At 32.5% G+C, this 20046-nt stretch overlaps 1 protein-coding gene across 6 annotated transcripts in view; it reads right to left on the bottom strand.

Moving 5' to 3' along the window:
• Positions 1-20046, bottom strand: part of Rgl (Ral guanine nucleotide dissociation stimulator-like) — a 165657-nt gene that overhangs the window by 3855 nt on the left and 141756 nt on the right. For 4 of the 6 annotated variants that reach the window (XM_035357162.2, XM_035357164.2, XM_085807888.1 and 1 more), the window contains 5 exons: positions 17624-17868; positions 17150-17230; positions 13424-13547; positions 6250-6408; positions 3176-3220 (listed from right to left, as the gene is read on the bottom strand). In XM_035357162.2, the coding sequence (XP_035213053.1) occupies positions 3176-3220; positions 6250-6408; positions 13424-13547; positions 17150-17230; positions 17624-17868 (654 nt within the window). The remainder of the gene's footprint in view (positions 1-3175; positions 3221-6249; positions 6409-13423; positions 13548-17149; positions 17231-17623; positions 17869-20046) is intronic. The other 2 variants (XM_035357166.2, XM_035357165.2) reach the window with 2 other exon arrangements.

Here is a 20046-nt window from a genome sequence, read left to right as displayed (position 1 = left end):
TCTTGATAAAATAAACCTAGATTAGCTATTGATTAAGGATGTAAAGCTGCAGAATCTACAGCTGCAAATAGAAAGATTGAGTTTAGGAGAAGACACAACTCTAATGAAGAACTGAAAATCAACGGTGCACATCAATTTTCCAAAACTGAAATTTTAGGTGACATACAAGAAAGTGAAATTTTGTGATTTAAATAGCTGTCTAGATATGCTTGATTCATTACTAGAAAATGGGGGCAAATAACTGAAAGCATAATTTTAAATAAGTCCCTTTAATAAAGTTACAAGAAATTAGACTTTGTTAAACTAAAAATGGCAATTATAAAATTGACAATGCATTTGAATACATCTTCATACATAATATTTACATATTTATTACAATATTAAAATTTCTATTAATATATGATTTTACTGCAATATAATTCAACAGCTTTTTCATGTATACTTAAGATGCAAATCACATTCAAAATCCTATACGCAATGAAATAAGTCAACAGATAATGCAAAATACATAATATCTCCACATACTATGTTTCCTGTTTAATTCATTTTCAGATTTTCTTTTCATTTATGCACAACTGTATTTTAAAGCAATAATTTAGATGGTTTAATATAATACAGCCAAATTTTGTTGACATTCTTATCTCAACTTTTTTTAAAATTTGAAATAATCAATAAGCAGAACTTTTTCAAATAATGTTTTTTCAAGGCCAAAATCAGACACCATTCCCAAAGAATAATAGGCTCCAAACGTTTTGTTGTTTCTTGTATGCTGTCCATATCCAAGTAAAACTGCTGCTTAACATTTTCCATTTTAACCTATTTCTTGAAACATTTAATACAGTTTCTTTTAAAGAGGTTCAAGAGTGAAATCAAAACTATTAGAATTTCTATAGATTTGTGAATAAAATAAATGATTACTTAAAAGGGTGTCACAAATTAGTGACAATTTTGTATACTTAAAAAATTAAACAAGAACACATTAATCAGACCTTTTAGTAAGATTATAAAACCTAAAGTATTACAGATAATTTAGAATTACTTAAAGTTAATGTTCTGAAAAGCCAGGAATACTGCAAAAAGATTTTAAGTTCCAAATCCAAAGATAGCCAGATTAAGCAGAAATATAAAAAAATGAAATTAGAGCTGAAGCATCTAATGATCTCTCTAGAATTTCTGGAGCTGATAAATACAGCTCATCCTAATGGTAAAATGTTGAAATTAATAACAGAACCATTTGATAGCAATTATGAAAAGGGCAGGTAAGAAAGATTACTCTACAAATAATATGAGGGTGAAGCACTTGACAATAAACAGTAATCTAAAGTCAACAAATCTAACTACTTAAAACCATCTAAAAGCGTTTTGTATTAAAATGTGTACAAAGATTATGAACATCATAATTATTTAACAAGTAAACTATTAAAAGAGCAATTTGGGAAAATATGAAATTATTAAACACTCCTGACAACAAACTGTGACGATTAATTCCTATGAAATCAAGTTCAAATTTAAAGGAAATGAGAAAATTTCATGATACAATTTACTACTCAAATTCTAAGTCTTGAAACTACTGGCATAGAGCTAAATAGATATAGTAGAGTTCCTTTTGTCAATAACAGATTCCTGAAGATATAGTATTGGGATAAAAATCACTCAAATGAAGAAGAATCTGAAACTGTTCAAAATTATTATGCTCTTAAAAAGGAAACTGAAGCATGGGGGAGGGGCATTTCTGTTTCCCAGGACAGATAAAGCTGAAAAAAACCTCAATATAGAAAATATGACAGTTCTATACATCTTCCAATGCCAGCTAAATATGGCAACTAAATATAGATACATATTTTGTCCTACACATAAACATGAGACCACAAAACATCTTTTGCCTGAAAAATTATTCAAAACCCATTAACAATGAATATCTTTAAAAATATTCAGACCCTACATCATCAGTTTGTATACATAGCTTAAAAAACAAACTGGTCATGATTATTGACAACTGGTCATGATTATTTACAGCAACATTTACATCAGAATGGAGTCAAGGATTCAGCTTGTTGCCCTCTGCGTCATCAGGGTCATACAGATGGTGACCACCTCAAGAACTGCCCTATTATCTTAAAGTTTATTACAGACAACTCTACAGATGCTAATTTTTTTATCCTTGCTTTTTTACACTCTCATTATTTTACTGGGCTGCTCATCGACTAATGGCCGAAATAACTAATGGCGAAAATTACAAAAATCACTGCTAAACTGCCAAAATTTTGTAGCAAACTGGACCCTAAAGAGTTCATGAAAAATATTGGGGCACAGAATGGTGGGCTCAATAAAACTGAGTGGAATATTCATATTAAGCATGACCCATCGAGTCCACTGTGTGCCTGAAATGGATGCAGCTGTTCTTGATAGAAGAGGATATAAATTTTATATCAAACTTCAGCAAGTACAAGCTAAAGTTTTTGACAAATCCACCACGTTTGATGTGGGTGAAGGCTCTTCGAGTCAACATCCATCACAGTAGAAGTGGTACCACTAACCTCAGCAGGAAATTTCTTGCTGAGAACATACACCTGCCCCCGATACAAGAACCCTGGCTTGTCAGGGGTTGAATCAGCCACCTTAAAGGAAAAAGGGTAAGCTAATCTATGATTTTAATATATATATATATATATATACTGAGATCAGGTGGATCAGTATTAAGAAGAAATAGAAAAGACATTCGAGAAAACAGTTCAGCTGTTGAAGAGAATATCAGAGGAACAAGACAAGGAGTTAAAACAGACAAAAAAGGATATGATTCCACATACTCTCAAGGGGAAAGTTTAGAAGAACAACTATCAAATTCTGCTAACTCAGAAACAAGGGATGATGAGCAAATAGAAGTGGAAGAGTGATTAGAAAGCTGACCAGGTATTTGGACTGATTTTAGACTGTAAAAGAAAAAAATGACTTTTGAACTCTAAAAAAATGGAAGATGTAATATTTAATAATTTGTAAATGGCAACATTTAATATTTAGCAACTTGTAATTGGCAACACTTTCGATAGATATATGAAAATAAAACTATGCTGGTATTGCAGTTCTCTGTAATATAATACATTATATGATTATAAACAAATAAATACATAAATGGTTTCTAAAAACTAAAAGTGAACCTTCATTATTTTATAATTACCTCTGAGTTAAAGTATTCAGGATTATACCTTGACCAAAAGCTCACCTGGAATACACATGTAGATTATAAAATTAATCAAGCAAAAAAAAAAAAAAATGCATTTGACATGCACATGTATCCTTGGTTAAAAACTGGTGTTTATAGCCAAAAATGTTTGGATGTATACTGCAACTATCAGACCTATTATTATTTATGCCTCTGTGATCTGGTGGTGCAATGTAGAGCAGAGAACTGTGAAAGACAGGCAAGGAAGTCTGCAAAGATTGGCCTGCCTGTGTATCACTGGCACAATGCCCTCAGCACCTACCAGATATCATATTAGATACGACTCCCTTGGACATCTTCATTTGCACTGTTGCTAGTGACAGCATATAAAATGATGTAAAATCAATGGTATGACAAGCCTACTACTACTAGGTCATATCACTATTACTAAGAAAATTCATGATCCCACTCTCCTTATGCCTTCAGACATCATGGAAATAATTTACGTGTTTGACAGGCCATCTGAGGAAGTTTTTCCTACTAGGGGCAAATGGAATGACAACATGCTCAATTTCACAGATGGATCAAAGAAAGACAAACTTTCAGAACTGAGAGTACATACATGGTGTATCACCCAGAATTAATCTCTTAAACGGTCTTGTGGGGGTATGCCACTGTCTTCCAGGCAAATTTATATATAAATATAGAATGGCGGCTGTTTCTTGCTATTTATAACTAACTGTCTACAAATAAATATTGTTGTGTTTTTCTCTTCCTGACACCAGTTGTTACGTTATTTTCTTCCTTGACGTTCATACGGGGTTCGTAGATTTGGAGTGAATAATGACGACATTTGATGAAGTATCGAAACACACTTTATTTAGCCAATATTAATCAGGGCAGCTCCAATAACACCTTTTACAGTTGTCGAAAATCTACTATAAACACGCTAGAACAATCAGCGATACAGCCTTCACACTGTCAGGCAATAACGGTGGAGATAGCTTCACTGCAGAGTCGGGTGCTTTGGTGCACTCGGCACTCGCTGCCCAGCTGTCAACTCGATCGACTCCGCAGGGATTGACTCGCTAGACGAAACACCAACTCGATACTAACTCGCACTCGAGACAAGGCACACACTAACTGGCTGCGGACCAGCAGAGTTTATACAGCTTTTGGCTTGTGTTCAAGAAAATTCTTGGCTAAACCGGTAAGAATTCATTTCAGAAGGTTCTCCATCCGTCCAAGGTATGTCGCCAAATGGGCGATTTCTCACCAAATGTCGCAACACTGCCTTTCCTTGCCACTTTATGGCAAACCTAAAATGGCTTTGCGGGGAAGTCATCCCACCGTGCCTGTACATTTTGTGACAATATAAAAAAAGGCTACCATGGTAAGTGGATCCCCATTTTTAGTAACACTCAAGATGCCCTAAAGGGTTTACACTCTCTTCATATTAAATCAAAGATAGTTTTGGAATGCAGAGACTTAAGAGAACTGACAATCAGAAACAAGGTAATTCTAATCTGGGTACCAGGTTTTTAAGTGAATTGAAGGTAATGCAAATGTAGATTAACTTGCAAAACAATGACTGTTTTTTAATCCAATCTCCTATTGTGGTATTAATATGAAGCATGCAAAGAGTGTCCTCCTTGAATGGGAAAAACAGGAGATGAATAAAGTTTGGCTTGATTCTTCCTTGTCAAGAAGAATAATCTTAATTATGCCTTCACTTCCCAAAGGCATAATTAAGATTATTCAAAGCGTCAAGGAAGAGAACTACCTCCAGGACAATGAAGACTAAATGTAACAGGCTCACATGCCTGGCAAAGATGGTGGGAAACTAACCCACCATATATATATATTAAGTATATAGCAACTTAACATCTGTATTATGTAACTAACATCTTTCTATGTATTTAAGTTTATTTGTTAATTAAAGGACATATGTCCCAATTAGAGTAAAAAAATATAGAATGGCGGCTGAACTGCCAGATTACTAGTGCAATGATCAGGATGATATCCTAACCCTGTAATGCCATTAACTTAGTTTGGTGAGACAAGTAGAATAGACCACTTCCCTCACTCACTTGGCTTCTTTAGGTATACTCAACACTAAACAGTTACAAAAAAGTTCTATTAAGGGATTGTCAGACTTTTAAACAAAGCGGGCGACCCAAACAAATGAAGGTAGGAAGCATTGGGTTTCGTAGATTTGGCACAAAAGGCTATTTAACAGATGTGCCTGATACCTGACAAACTCAACCTAAAGAAGAATATTTTACACACTTAGATATTTCACCTTTTCTGATAATTTTCTATAGCACTTTAAGAAACTAGCCCTCAATATTATATGCATAAATTAAAAAATTTCTAGTCTATTGAACTTTTTGTGTTATTATTGGATTATGATTTTATATAAATTTTATGAGAATATTAATAATGTGTTTTTACCATTTGGAAACTTCTTTTGTCATATCACTTGCAATAAAATTATAAACTAAAGAATGTTATACTCCAGTAACTCACAATAGAATATCTCTAAATGGTATTTAAGAGAAAAGTCTATTTTGAATAGTTCTACTTTGTTTAATAACTGACCCCCTCAAGATATGTGAAAAATGATGTAAATTTGTAATTTTTACAATTGGGAAGTGTATGTCTCCAAACAATGGTTGCGAAAATAAAGGCCAGGTAAGGAAATTTTGGGGACATGGTGTGAACACGGTTATGGCTTGCTCTCTCTCTCTCAAAAAAAGTGTAAAACAGCAGATAATGTTCAAAGAAACTAAGGGAATAATTTTCTTTTAGAGGTTCAAAATTTCTGCATGGGAAAAGACCTTCATAAATTTCAGCACGTGTATTTTGTCTGTAATATTTTTTAAGGAGTAACAGATAAAAATTAAGTTGTTAATGAATGGCAGCATCAAACTGAATAAACTGAAATATTTATTTTCTGTTATACCACAATGCACACACACACACACATATATATAAATTCTTTAACTTGCATCAGATATACAATGAGTCTAAAAAAAAATTCTTCACTAGTTTTCAAAAATAAATGCACGTTACTTTTTAAAACTTACCATAATACTTTTATACATATTGACACCTTCTATGTCACAGTTTTGTTGCTCTAAAGATACCTTAATGATATAAGAATCTTGAAGTGAAGCACTGAACCCATTGGAGACAGGTGATGAACTTAAATTTGAAATAGCTAAACTTGAGCATGATTTGGAAACCTTAATATAAATACATAAATTCATATATACACACACACGCACACACATATATATATATATAACAAAAAGTTGAGAAATTCTAAATTAACATGATATATATTATTAAAGGTCATGCAGTATGCTTCAAAATTAATCAATCAAGAGATAATTAAATCATGAAAGGTGGGCTAATATCTAACATAGCATTTCGTAATCTTTTTTAGAGGTCAGAAACCCCTTGAATCTGAAAATAAGCTCTTGCACCTCCTTAAACAATGTGTGTATGATTTTTATTTAAGAAAAAATATTAACTGAAAAAATAAATGCCATGATTATTTACAATACATAATACAGTCAAAAGTCGTTAATCCGGACTCGTCGGGACTTCGGCGATTCCGGATTATCGATTTTTCCGGATTATAGATCATCAGTTTAAATCTCGTAAGATGGCATGCAGAAATTACAAAATTAAAAATATGAAACCGTAATTTATGAAATAAAGAACAATTATGATCTAAAGGGTATCAAAATTTACAAAAAGAAAAAGCTTAATATTTATTTGTTTACTTTATTAAACATTTCCTTCAATGTAAGTTGCTTCATTTCATGTGATAATACTTTCTCTTTAATTCTATAAAACAGACATAATTTCTTGTTTAGTTACAAAGTTCCGCTGTTCAAGTCCTATAATTGCTGTGTTGAGAATACCGACTAATTTGTCAATCGAAATGTTTTCGTTTTCACTAACCTCTGGGTCACTTTCTTCACTATCGGAAGCGAATTATAATGACGAGGAACTTGATTTAAATCATATCAAAGACAGAGTATATCGAGATGAAATACTACACTTAGTACGGAATTATAAACCAAATAAAATAAAAACATCTGCTCTGAAGATAAGGATAGTGCTGACAGATCAACTTCCAATCCGCAGCGTGAAATTGATAAATAGATTTCGGATTTCAAAACATACTTTCGCTTTGTAGATACAAATTACATATTAGTAAATATATATCGGAAATTCTATTTGACATAATCTTTCTAATCTATCATAATCTAATAATGATGTTTCTGCCCCCCCTCTCTGCCGCAGAGCAGCGTGAAATTGATAAACAGATTTTGGATTTCAAAACATACTTTCGCTTTGTAGTAAATATATATCGGAAATTCTATTTGACATAATCGAAAGTTCAAGCTTACTTTTATAAAATTGCTCTAACAGTCTGCAAAAAATAATAAGCCGGATCCAATTCGAAGATTAAGGAACAACGCAATCTGCAACATTAACTGAATTAGATAACTTTAGCTTAGTGTATAACTCCGTTACACATTAAACACGCATGCGCACAAACATATTCGCAGCTGTAAGGGTCTTATGCGCTCTCGTAAACGCCTGTGCACATGCGTGAACGCGACGCATGCACAGAAAGTTTGTAGCTTTGAGGTCTGGATTATAGATCATTCCGGATTATGGATGTCCAAATTAACGACTTTTGACTGTACTATATAATATAAAAAACCAATATTTAAATTTTAATGGCTAGGTTGTTGTTTATTTGTAATAATTCTATTAAAACGAAGCTCTCTTTTTTAAAGAGCCGTAATCACATAAATCATCAGATGCTTGTAAGGAATTTCTCGCTTTTGTTTTGATATGAAAAAGTGCTGAATTTCGCAAAGGTATTTAGTGGCAGGTAAGAGTGTCTCTAGTGTTGCTTTTGCCAGTTGTGGTTAAGCTTCTAACTAATTACAACAGAACTATTCTAAATCTAGTTTTTCAAATTCCATTTCCATATGCACATTAGCCTATATTTCAATTATCTTTTAAAAAATCATTGTCCATTGAATTTGGATCAAACATAAATGGGACTGAGTATCCATCTATTAATTTTGCTAATACAGTTAAAAGTCTTTAATCCGGACTCGTCGGGACTTCGGCAATTCCGGATTATCGGTTTTTCCGATTGATCATAAATTTAAATCTGGTAAGATGGCATGCAAAAATTATAAAATTAAAAATATGAAACTGTAATTTATGAAATAAAAAGCATTTATGAACTAAAAAGTATCAAAATTTTTTATTTGTTTACTTTATTAAACATTTATTTCAATGCGCGCATGCATAAAGCATACATTACCATATCAAATACGGAGTACATCGAGATGAAATACTACATTTAGTAAGGAATTATAAGCCGAATAAAATAAAAACATCTGCCCTGAAGATAAGGATAGTGCTGACAGATCAACTTCCAGTTCATTTCACGCTGCGACATCCCCCCCCCCGCAGAGCAGCGTGAAATTTATAAACAGATTTCGGAATGGTTAAGAAAACAAAGGATATGTGTTTATCCATTTTTGGCAGCAATTCCACTTTTTGTTTGACGGACATCGAAACATGCTTTCATTTTGTAGATCCTTTGGCAGCTCCAGAATCGGAAATTCTTTTTGAAATAATCGAAAGTTCAAGCTTACATTTATAAAATTGCTCTAACAGTCTGCAAAAAATAATAAGCCAGATTCAATTTGAAGATTAAGGAACAGCGCAATCTGCATTAACTGAATTAGATAAATAGATAATTTTAGCTTAGCTTATACCATCCGTTATACATTAAACGTGCATGCCTAAACCTATTATGAGCATGCGTAAGTGCATTATGCGTTTACGCATGCGCAGGAAGTTTGTAGCTTTGAGGTTCAGATTAAAGACTTTTGACTGTATTTCCTGTGTAAAAAGTATTCATCAACTGATTCACTCAAATGCTGGAGTTGTATTATAATTTTTGGTATTCCCCCCCACCCCCGTTTCCCAAAATGACTGAAACCAACAAAAAAAAAGTTTGCTAAATTCCTATGTTCAACTCGACATTTCCAAAGTTTTAACTTTTCAATAAAAAAAGCTAATTTTTCAATAGCTGTTACTATGTTTTTGCTAAATTTTTGCATTAACGTGCTTACATTTTTCACGTGTTAAATATATCCGCTAGGTAGGCTAGCCAAAGTAATGCATCTCTATTTCCAAGAGCTTTCACTAAACCATTAAATGGGTTAATAGGATGCTTTACACTTTCTTCGTGCAATTCAAAAACCCTGGTTATTATGTGGACCTTGGAGAGCAATCATATTTCCATATGATAAAGGAGAACAGTATAAACAGCACCAATTTCTTTGCACAAAGCATGAAAACTACAATGATTAAGCACATGTCCTCGGATGTACTTAACTATATTCATTGCTGTAGTTAGGTATTGTTTCAAATTCTCAGATAAAATTTTTGATGCAAGTGCATGACAACGTAATATGCAGCGCATTACTGTAACTTGATATATTTTCTTCTTTACATCTGAAATTAATCGAGAATTTTTACCCAGCATTGCAGGTGCACCATCAGTGCAATTAAAAATATCAATGCCCTTTGTTGTCAAATCAAGCAGTTCACAAAATAGAAAATCTTCTAGTATTTCCTTTTCTTTCAGGTATCGCTAAAATACTAAAAACTGACTGCAATTAACAATATAAGTTGATTCGTCCAGTTGGATGCTTATTTTTAAATGTGCTAGCTTTGATATTTTCTGCTATCTGGAGTAAAATATCAGCACCGAGATCTTTAATGCAAGATCTAATCACATCATTCAATAGCGGAATTTATTAAATTTTATATTGTGTTTCAGAGCCAAAAAGAATTTTTCTGATTTCAAGTGCACATGTTTACTCTTCAGCTACTGTATGACTTTTTTTTCTTTTTCCTTAGCACACAGATACACTACTTTGTAAGGATTATGTTAATTTTATTAACAGTTAAATTTTAAGTTCCTTTCCTGCCAAATTCTTAACTTCAACTTACTAGTTCCAGCCAGAATGTAGTTTTGGAATCTTGCTGAATATTTAATGAGGAGGAGCGGTATTTAAACCATGAAGTTACTTACTGAGTCAGAGATAATCAGAGTTTCTGATTTACGCGCGTTTGCCTTTTTTGGCCACTCTCTCTCTCTCAAAGCTGTTATTACGCTTGGCCCTTGCTAAGCTTCATAGTCAAATAAGTTAAGGGGCCAACTCGATTTGAATATTGATAGCTTTGGCTATATTTCTTTAGTTAATCTTAGTTTTAGTTTAATTCTTAGTCTTTTAAGTTTAAGCCCAAGTGAGGGCTTTGTTTGTACACTCCCAGACGGAGTTTTGTTAAATCTTATTGGAATAACAAAGGGTTAGTTACCCTTCTATCTTGTTGTTTCTTGTCGCCCGAACTTAAGCGATTATTCGCTTATCAGTCCTCAAGATTCTTCACTTCCAACATTAACTTAGAATTACCGCTTATCAGTTCTCAATATTCTTCACTTCCAACATTAACTTAGAATTACAAAGTCAGGAACTCTACAACTTGATAAGAAACTTTTAGCAAAGGCTTTTCAACTGCTGCAAAGTTAGATTTTGTAATAGTGCCGCTGGCATCAAATTGTGATTTCTTAGTTTTTAAGATGTTAAGACTATATCCTGCAGATTCACTACCATGCTGATTATTGAAATGTTCTCACAACTTTGAGGGTTTACGATTGGAGTTGGAAAATATTCTGCAACTCCATTGTGGTCATTGCATAACATCTTTTTCTGTTGTACAAGTGAATGCACAACATAATCGCCTTTCTATTGATGCTTTTTCAACATGATGAAGGTTACAACAATTTAAAAAAAAAAAAAATGATATAAATTTTTATTGATGGGTCAGTTTCTTTAATTTCAATAAATACTACACAACATTAAATAATTAAAATAAATATTGCTAAAAACCTCATTTTTCTTATTCAAGGTGTGTGAATATATCTCAACTAGTTTCTATACTGACATGACATGTGATTGCACTAACTGCATGTACTGATGACTGATTACAAGTGCAATGTGTTGAGCAATGAGGCTACAATAAATGGAGTAACCTCCTCCGCATGGCCCATGTACTGAAAATAAAGCTATGGAATGCCACAGTATGATACCATGACTTTTCAGTAGAGCTGCTATAGGTTGGTCTTGCTTACACTCTAATCAGTGCTGTTTGTAACATGTATAGTTGCTTTGTTCATTATTATTATTATTTTATTTTTTATTTTTGAAATTTCTCTGAAAGTAAATCTACCTTTTGGCCTATTTTTGATTAGAGAGATCCAATAATTCTACTCTACAGTGTTCCATAATCAGAATCACAGAGCAGATTCTTATAAATTGCTTTCTTAGCCCATTCATGCAGCAATAATTTTGTATATTTTGTGGGCAAAATGCACTAAAATGATGCAGCTTAGAAATACCCCCAACACCAAAAATACTTAAAAGCTGACTAGATATGTGACTAGTTACAGTGTTGCAAAGAAAAATATAACATAGTAATAGCCATTACATATTAATTTAGAAATAAAAATCTTCTAAACAAATAAAACAGTATGCATATTAATGTGTCTTTTTTTTTTATTAAGAGTTTGCACTTAATTGCTTATTTTAATGTAATATTTTTTAATCATTTCAGATTATGTAAAAGCCTCCAAATAATACTCACATACTCGAGTAGTTTCAAACTTGTATAAAATTTCTGTACAATGTTTCTTATGTTGGGTAGGCGAGACACGACATGGGAGGTGTATGAATTCCTGTTGAAGGAGATGCGACATATTTTTTTTAGATCTGGTTTCCTTATGCATGATATTTATTATATCTTAGGGTTAGTAAAATTTGTTCCATGATATCCGATCAAAAGTTACTGAAATAAACCTTTGGAATTTTAATATTTTGTGATGTAATATTGTTACAAATTTTGCACTTATGCAAATAATTTTAATGAAATCGTTGGTAAATTGTAATATCTCTTGTCCAATGTAACATAAAAGGAATCAAGAATTGCAAAGCATCACCAGAGAAATAAGGTTACTGGGTTAAGTTCGTTTCATATTGAGGTAAATGTCTATCTTGTCAAATTGGCTAATTCTTGCCAATATATGTTTTGGTGACTAATTTTTGTCACCAGATCGCCAAAAGTTGCCAAGCTTGGCCGAAATTTCAAATGAAACATTAAAGGAAATGGAAATTTCTCAGTTTGGTTTGGATCATTAAGGCAAAGCACACTGGGGCTACCGGCCTAAGGGGGGAATGCCTTTGTGAAGGACTTTCTATGGAAAAGTGGCTCGTATAAATGTCACAAAATGGGGAAAACCACAAAAACATCATGCAGTCAACCCATTCACCTGGATTCGAAACCAGGTTGGAACTACCAGTGATTAGAGATTTTACCACTCGGCCGCTGGTGGGCCAGAAATTTATTAGCGGATAGGGGAACCTATATAAGACTGGATAGCGCACCAGTTTTCAGTTTAGCTCAGAATATTGAGAGATTCCCATGTGAACTTTCATCTTCTGATGTGCTTTGTACTGTTTTGTGTTCAATGTTCTGAATAGTTTGAAGTACTAACTACTGTGCTGTCATACTGAGAAGAGCTGTACAAGTACTTTTTAAAAATTTTATCAGCTATCATTGGTTCTGTGTGCATTCAACCTATTATGAACCTGTACACAAATAACATTTTTTGGTGTCAAGAGTGGGATTGAATGCTAGTGACAAGAGTGCTGAAGGATAAACTAAGAACCACAAACTTGGCTGCATTTACAGAGATGAAAGCAGGCCAAAAATCCATTAAAGCAGAGCTGAAAGCTGTTCAAGAAGGATGGAAGTAGGCCAAGTTATAGATTGAAGCAGATGCAGAGGAACTCAAAAGAGAAATTACTGCTCTATATATCACAACAGACTGCACCAGATATTCAAGAATATTTATGGTAGTTTACTCTCTTTTTGACAATAACTCATAATATTTCGCTATGAATAAATTTTCACAAGAAACAAACCCAAACTTTTTTCTGCCAATAAGCAAAATTCCTTTAAAATGTACAACTATTATTCTAAATTTAGTAAGGCATTTTCAGCTACTGCAATGCATATATTTTGAGATAACAACATATTTTATTGCATTTATTTAATATTTATAATATTAATACATAAAATTACCTTTACATCGCAGTCTTTCATTGGTACATTTATATCAACAGAACTTTTTTCACTACAAAAGCCATTCGATGAACTTGTAGAAGATGAAGAATCACATTTTTGATGCCCCCATTTAAACACAGAGCTGGAGAGGAAGAATAATATTAATTTATAAAATTATCTGATGTAATATTCATCCTGGAGACATTAAATTTGTAAAGTGTGAAGAAAAGAATATGTTTTCACAAATTTTAAATATATACACAGTCATGTTTATGCTTCCATTTTTAATAGTAGCATCTTAATTTTTTTATGGTTAATTCTTACCATAAATAAGTCTTTATACTATTATTTATTAACAAGCGACGTATGTTATTTCATCACTAACCACTGTATTAATATAAGATTAAATTGCATATTAATTTTACACTTTAGAAATTGCACCACTGTTCTAATACTTCAAGTCTTTAAACTGCTACATAAATCAAGTAATCATACCAAAGCTGAAGAACTGAAGTACCAAAGAAACTGTTTCACAATTTTCAAAGAAAATTTTATCAGCAGTGAAATAATATAAGAATTTAGTGTGTGAGGTGTGGAAAGTATGTTAACTTCTAGTCAATGCCAAGGATTAGACAAGTGTCATTGTTTACAAAAGTGCTTAATACAATAAATTATTAGATAAATTCTCCTCTACACCAAACACTTCTAGATAACAAGAAAATAAATTCGTAGCAATGAGTAAGTTTTTGGGATCACAGTAATATAATTTGAATTTGCAAATTCCACTTACAATTTTCATTCAAAATAATTTTATTATAGTCGAAAAACTGATAAGTTTAACTGTGGACTTGGAATAATGTGCAAATAATGAGCTGAATTTTAGTAAAAAACACTGTACAAAACTACAGTGTTTTACTACTTTAAACATAGCTGTTCATTTACCTACTGTTGAGTGACCATAAAATTGTAACGCAAAAAGTTTTCAATGAATCTAACTTACTGCAGAGAATTAAATAGCACTTTTTTTGTCACTTTAACCTGGCATTACCAGTACGACATAAAAGAATGGAGTTACTTGTGCAGGGTATTTCATAACCCAAGGATGTTTCATTATATTTTCTACCATAAAATCTATACATAAAAGGTTAAAAAAAATTAAAAAGAAGACTACAGTTATAAAACTAGTTAATCATGCTACTTACATTTATATTGCATATTTTCTACAAATACATGCCATTTGTTCCATATATACGTTTGTCACAACTTTCACAAATAAATTTAGTTTTTCTGTCTTTTCTATTACGGCATTCAGCGCATCTTTTAGATATTACTTTGGCCTTCTTTTTGGGTGTAATGTCTCCAATGGATCCTAGTTTTTCTTTTAAGTTTCATGGAAGCATGGCGTGCTGGCTTCTATTTTTCTTGTATTCTTCTGCAAGTTGAAATTCATATTCAAAATGATCATATGATCATTCAAAATGGTATATTTCAAAAATGATCACCTAATTTGATGTTTGGTAAGTGATTTCTTAGTAAATAAGAAAATAATTTTCTCATTTATTGCTGCAGCATTCAACAGTGCAAAAAATATTGCCATGGGCCAATGATTAGATTTTCTAGCCATTGAATATATGGCAGCAATTTTGTCTACAACATCAACTGCTCCTTTAGGTAAATTGTAGAAAGTTATTATTTCAGATTTTTTTTATTCTTATGTAGATGAGTCTATTTCATCATCATTATGCATAGCTGAAAGTAGAACATTCTAATTTTTTTTGGGCGTATGTGAGACAATTACCGTCTTTTTGGAAACCAAACATGAAGGAGTAAATATCCCTCTCTTTGAATTGAACATTAGAGGACTCTCTCTTTTATTTTGTTATTATGGTTCCAAATTTATTTTGTTATTATGGTTTATAATATTCATCTGAAGCTACGATATCCAATAAATTTCTCAAATATCGCATTTCTTCATCATAACCACGATAGATAACACGCCATATCGGAAGAACAATTTGAAAGCTTGTCTGCATACTCAGAAATATAACACAAATACAGGGTGTAATATATCCGCGCTGCGATATCCAAAGAACTATTTTCTGATTTTGGTTCCAGCTTTCCTCTCCTTCAAGGTTATGACCCTAGAGTCAGCTATATGAAGATTCATCCATTTCCCCAAAAATGATAGGAAGGAACATTAAAAAATCCAGGGAGGTGTATATCCCATACCCTGTGCGAGTAATGCCAGGTTAATTTACAATGGCAAAATCATGTCATGCAAATAACAATGTACAACTGCTTTCAGCGATGTTTGTTGTTAAATCCTGATTTTTATTGCTATCTCTTAATAAAAGCTCAAAATGCAAATATTTCATTGGATACTTCATATGTAATGATAACCTTTAGGCTATTGTAAGTATTAATTCAGAAGTCAAACAACAAAAATCAGCGTTATACCTACGAAATTTTCACAGGACTAGTTTCGATGGTTTTACCGAACCATCATCTTCAGCTGCAAAACCGCAAATGAACAAGATAGGAAATAATCATTATTTCCTGTGAAAATTTTGAAGGTATAACGCTGATTTTTGTTGTTTGACTTCTGAATTAGTATTTATTCGGTGTGTTATTGTGTCTTAATTATTGTAAGTATATTTGGTACTTATATTGCATTATATATTATGGTACTTATATACTCATGCATGTCATTGACTGTGAAAGTTGGCCATTATCAAACCAGTGACAGAGATCCCACTAGTGTTGCACCAACTGTTCTTGCAGTATTCTGAATGGTACTGAATGCCTCTTTATTTAATAAACAACCAGTTTCAACACAAACTGTAAAAAAGGTTTTTACTGATTTCTATTATTTTGTGAGGTATTCTGATTTTACCAGAAGCTCTGCTCAGGATGCTATCAGTATAAAGTTCAAACAGGTAACTGCTCCAATCTATTGCTGTTTTGTCAGACACATTGAGTTGATAATATTGTGTCCACTAAAATACTTTTTTTTTTTTTTTATGGAAGGTCCTAAAACTTTGAAAACATTCCACTGCTTACTGTTCAGTAAAAGACAGTTCATAAATTTTAATGTTATTTTTCTTTAAACGCTAGTAAAGAAATACAGCAGTAACAGTTAATTTCTATCCTTGTTCATAAAAACAAAAGGTGGCTTATCAAAAATCAATTGGTATTACATCAAACAAAACAGCAGATATTATGAGTATGTTGTTAAGTCCTGCTAATGCATAGGTGGCACTAATTGCGCTACTTGGTGACAGTTTCATGGTCAACAGGATAAAACATAAATATCAATATTGGTTTGAAGACTTGGTCAAACTTTTACTGCAACCTTCGCATTTTAAACAAAGACGTTTTGAAAAGACACAGCTAAGTAGAAACTTCTTATTGCAAAATAAATAAATAAATAAAATTATTCTCAACAAATTATTTTTAAATGAGCATTGCTGTAAAGCTTCATATTTTATCATAAAAATTATGTCCTATTAGTGGCTTAGGCAAAAATACGGCTATGGATTTACATATAAAATACATAAAAGACCATGCAGTTTTATATGGATATGCAAAGAACTTGTATACGCAAAATTACAGATACAGCTTTGCACATAAAATACATAAAAGACTACTTGATTTTATATGGATATGTAAAAAACTTGTATATGAAAACACAATGTGAAATAAGACTGAGCATGCATTCTTTGAGAGTAAACACCAAAGCCTTACCTTTTAACAGTACCTACGATGTGTCTTTTATTAGAAAAATTAGTATTTTCGGGAGGCTCAATTAAACACGACAACTCATAGCTATAAGAAAAGGAAACTGAATATGAATATTAATGCAATAACAATATTTATAAATATTAAAGAAATTAAATCTCAATATAATGATACTACATATAAACACTAACACAGATATGACAAGTTAGAGTAGAAAACGACAAAAAATTTTGCTTTAAAAAGCATAGTTTTTCAAAACTTTAAATCATTTATTATTTGCAAACTCTTCAAAATGCTGTAACTTTCAGGAGTTTTAACCCAGAAGTTACATTTAAATGATTGCACTTATTTTAATAAAATGCTTATTATGCAAGGCAAGAAAATAGCCTATAAAAATTAACACACAATGCATAAAATGGAAATATTTCAACATATGTGTTGATAATTTAATACACTGAACAATACATGAAAATAATATACCTCTTTTTTTCATCAAATACTTGAACTGAATTGAACCACATCTGGAATTCAGGATCTACTTTTATGTCATAATTATTAGCTGAACTTTGCAAAAGCTTTATTTGAGCTAAAATTTCAAATTCCTTCCTTCTTTTATCAAAGTTTATTAAGCCATTAGGTAGATAATCAGGAATAGCAGCATCAATCATAGTCAAATCAGTCAGAAATGTTCCTAAGTATGGAATTGTACCTTGCATTGTGCAAGCCTGAAAATATACATATAATCACATAAATTAAATTTGCAATTGAAGTAAATACCAGTGTGTTCTGAAAATTTACATTCTCTGACTCTTAATAATGCTGCTCCAGATATTATAATTTTTTGCATTTTTATATACATTACATACAAAAATATAGAGCATAAGACAAGACAATGCACTTATACATAATACATACAAATAAACTGCATCAAAAATCTTTCATTCAGTTTACTGTCATACACAAACAGACCACTAAATTTCATGATTATCATACTTTTCCCCAACAATATCAAACATCTTTACAAAACTTTTTCCAAAATATATTATTATGTGCACATAGGTTCATTTACATTACAGATTACAATTACAGATTGAATGCACATCGAACTGATGATAGCTTGATGAAATTTATTTTTCCAAAAACACTTCACAGTTATGGAACTTTTCATACAAAAATATCCATACAGTTCTTCTCAGTATGACAAAGCACAATCAGTAATTACTTCTTCAAACTACTAAGAATGTTTAACACTAATCAATGCAAATCACATCTAAAATCAAAGTTCGCACAGTGATCTCGCAATACCCTGAGCTAAACTCAACACAGATGCTATCTCTTATATATGTAGATTTCTCCAACACCTAAGAAATTTCCGGTATCTTCGATTTCTCAAAACTGCTGAAAGGCATACCCAGTGTACATAGGAACTGGACCATATTACACAAGGATTGGACCAAAATGTTGTCAAATAATCGCAAAGCATGGTGACAAGAGTTAGTCGCCAAAACCATTGGCAGCTTGGTGCTATCTTGCCAGATTATTTATATGTATACAAAATTTGTAACATTGCCTTACTCCCAAGGACAGCATGTCCCAAGAAGTACAATCCCTCGACAGGATAAAATACTTAACAGGTAAAGAAAATCAATAACACCAAATGCAATACCAAAATACAACTAATAAAATACTAAATCAATAAATAAATGCATGCATCTGCAAAATTTATACTCAGACAGGATCATAGTCATAGTAAGTAATACTACTTACATTATATACACTATGAGGACTATGTTCTGTGGGCATAGCAAGAGGCTAGACTGTCATAACGTAAAACTTTAGGTTTCTAGTTTGATGACTTATGATATGTGGCTCTTGTGTGGTATCAGATTTTCATCTTTTCTGTCGCCAAGTTGATTCGAATCTCGTGCAAAATTGCACATCATTTCAAATCATGCCTAGAGATTTGGAACATACTGCTCAAATGATGAAAGTTGTATCTGGATGTGACCAAACAGCAGATCACTAAGCAGACACAGGTCATGGACCTGGGAAAGAGAGTAGTCAGTCTTGCATAAAGTACTGCAATAGGCCAGTAAGAACAGAGGTAACTTCTGGACCTAGTCCTGTTCGTTTCTGGAAACCATCAGCAAAAGGTTATTCTGAATGGTTTGATTAAACCTCTCTGCCACCTGATTGTGGATGCAAAGGTGTCATTCGGTTTTTGTCTATGCCAAGTAGTTTACAGAGTTCTTTAATTACAGCCAAGATAAAATTTCTTCCTTGATTGGAATCTTCCAAACTTGACAAGCCAATGCTGTATTATTACCTCTGCTAGCACGACAGCCTCTTGATCACACATAGCTTACGCTTCAGGCCACTTTGTAAAGTAATCAATGACAATGAGGATATATTTATTGCCATCAGCAGATTGTGGCAGAGGTCTCAGGATTTCGAACGGGATGTGTTCAAAAGGTGCTCCTACACTGTAATACTGCAGCTTCCTTCAGCTGTGTTCCTTTGCTCTTTTCCAGCTTATGCAGGCATCACAAGACTGGCACCATTACGGCATGTCAGCCTTTCCACCAGCAGAAATGTTCTTGAACTCACTATAAAACCTTCATTATTCTGAAGTGGCCTCCTATCGGACCGCCATGTAGTCCTTTAAGGACTATATATATTTTATATATCCTACTAATATTATTTTTTCAAAAGATAATCAAAGATGGAGCATTTTCAATAGAGGTTGCTTCAAATACACGTGAAAGCATCTTTCTCAACTAAAAAGATTTAAATGTTAAAATAACCCCTTGATCTATGAGTTGAAGCATGGTGGTAGTATTTGGGTAAAAAATGAATTCTGACATTATTACAAAGATTAGAAAGTCCAACAGGATAACCTGGCA

The sequence above is a fragment of the Stegodyphus dumicola genome, chromosome X1, assembly GCF_044657685.1.
Source record: "Stegodyphus dumicola isolate Sdum_Otavi_A_Nest chromosome X1, ASM4465768v1".
Classification (NCBI taxonomy): domain Eukaryota; kingdom Metazoa; phylum Arthropoda; class Arachnida; order Araneae; family Eresidae; genus Stegodyphus; species Stegodyphus dumicola.
The sequence above is the reverse complement of the archived record's forward strand: the minus strand, read 5'-3'. Positions and strand labels throughout refer to the sequence as shown.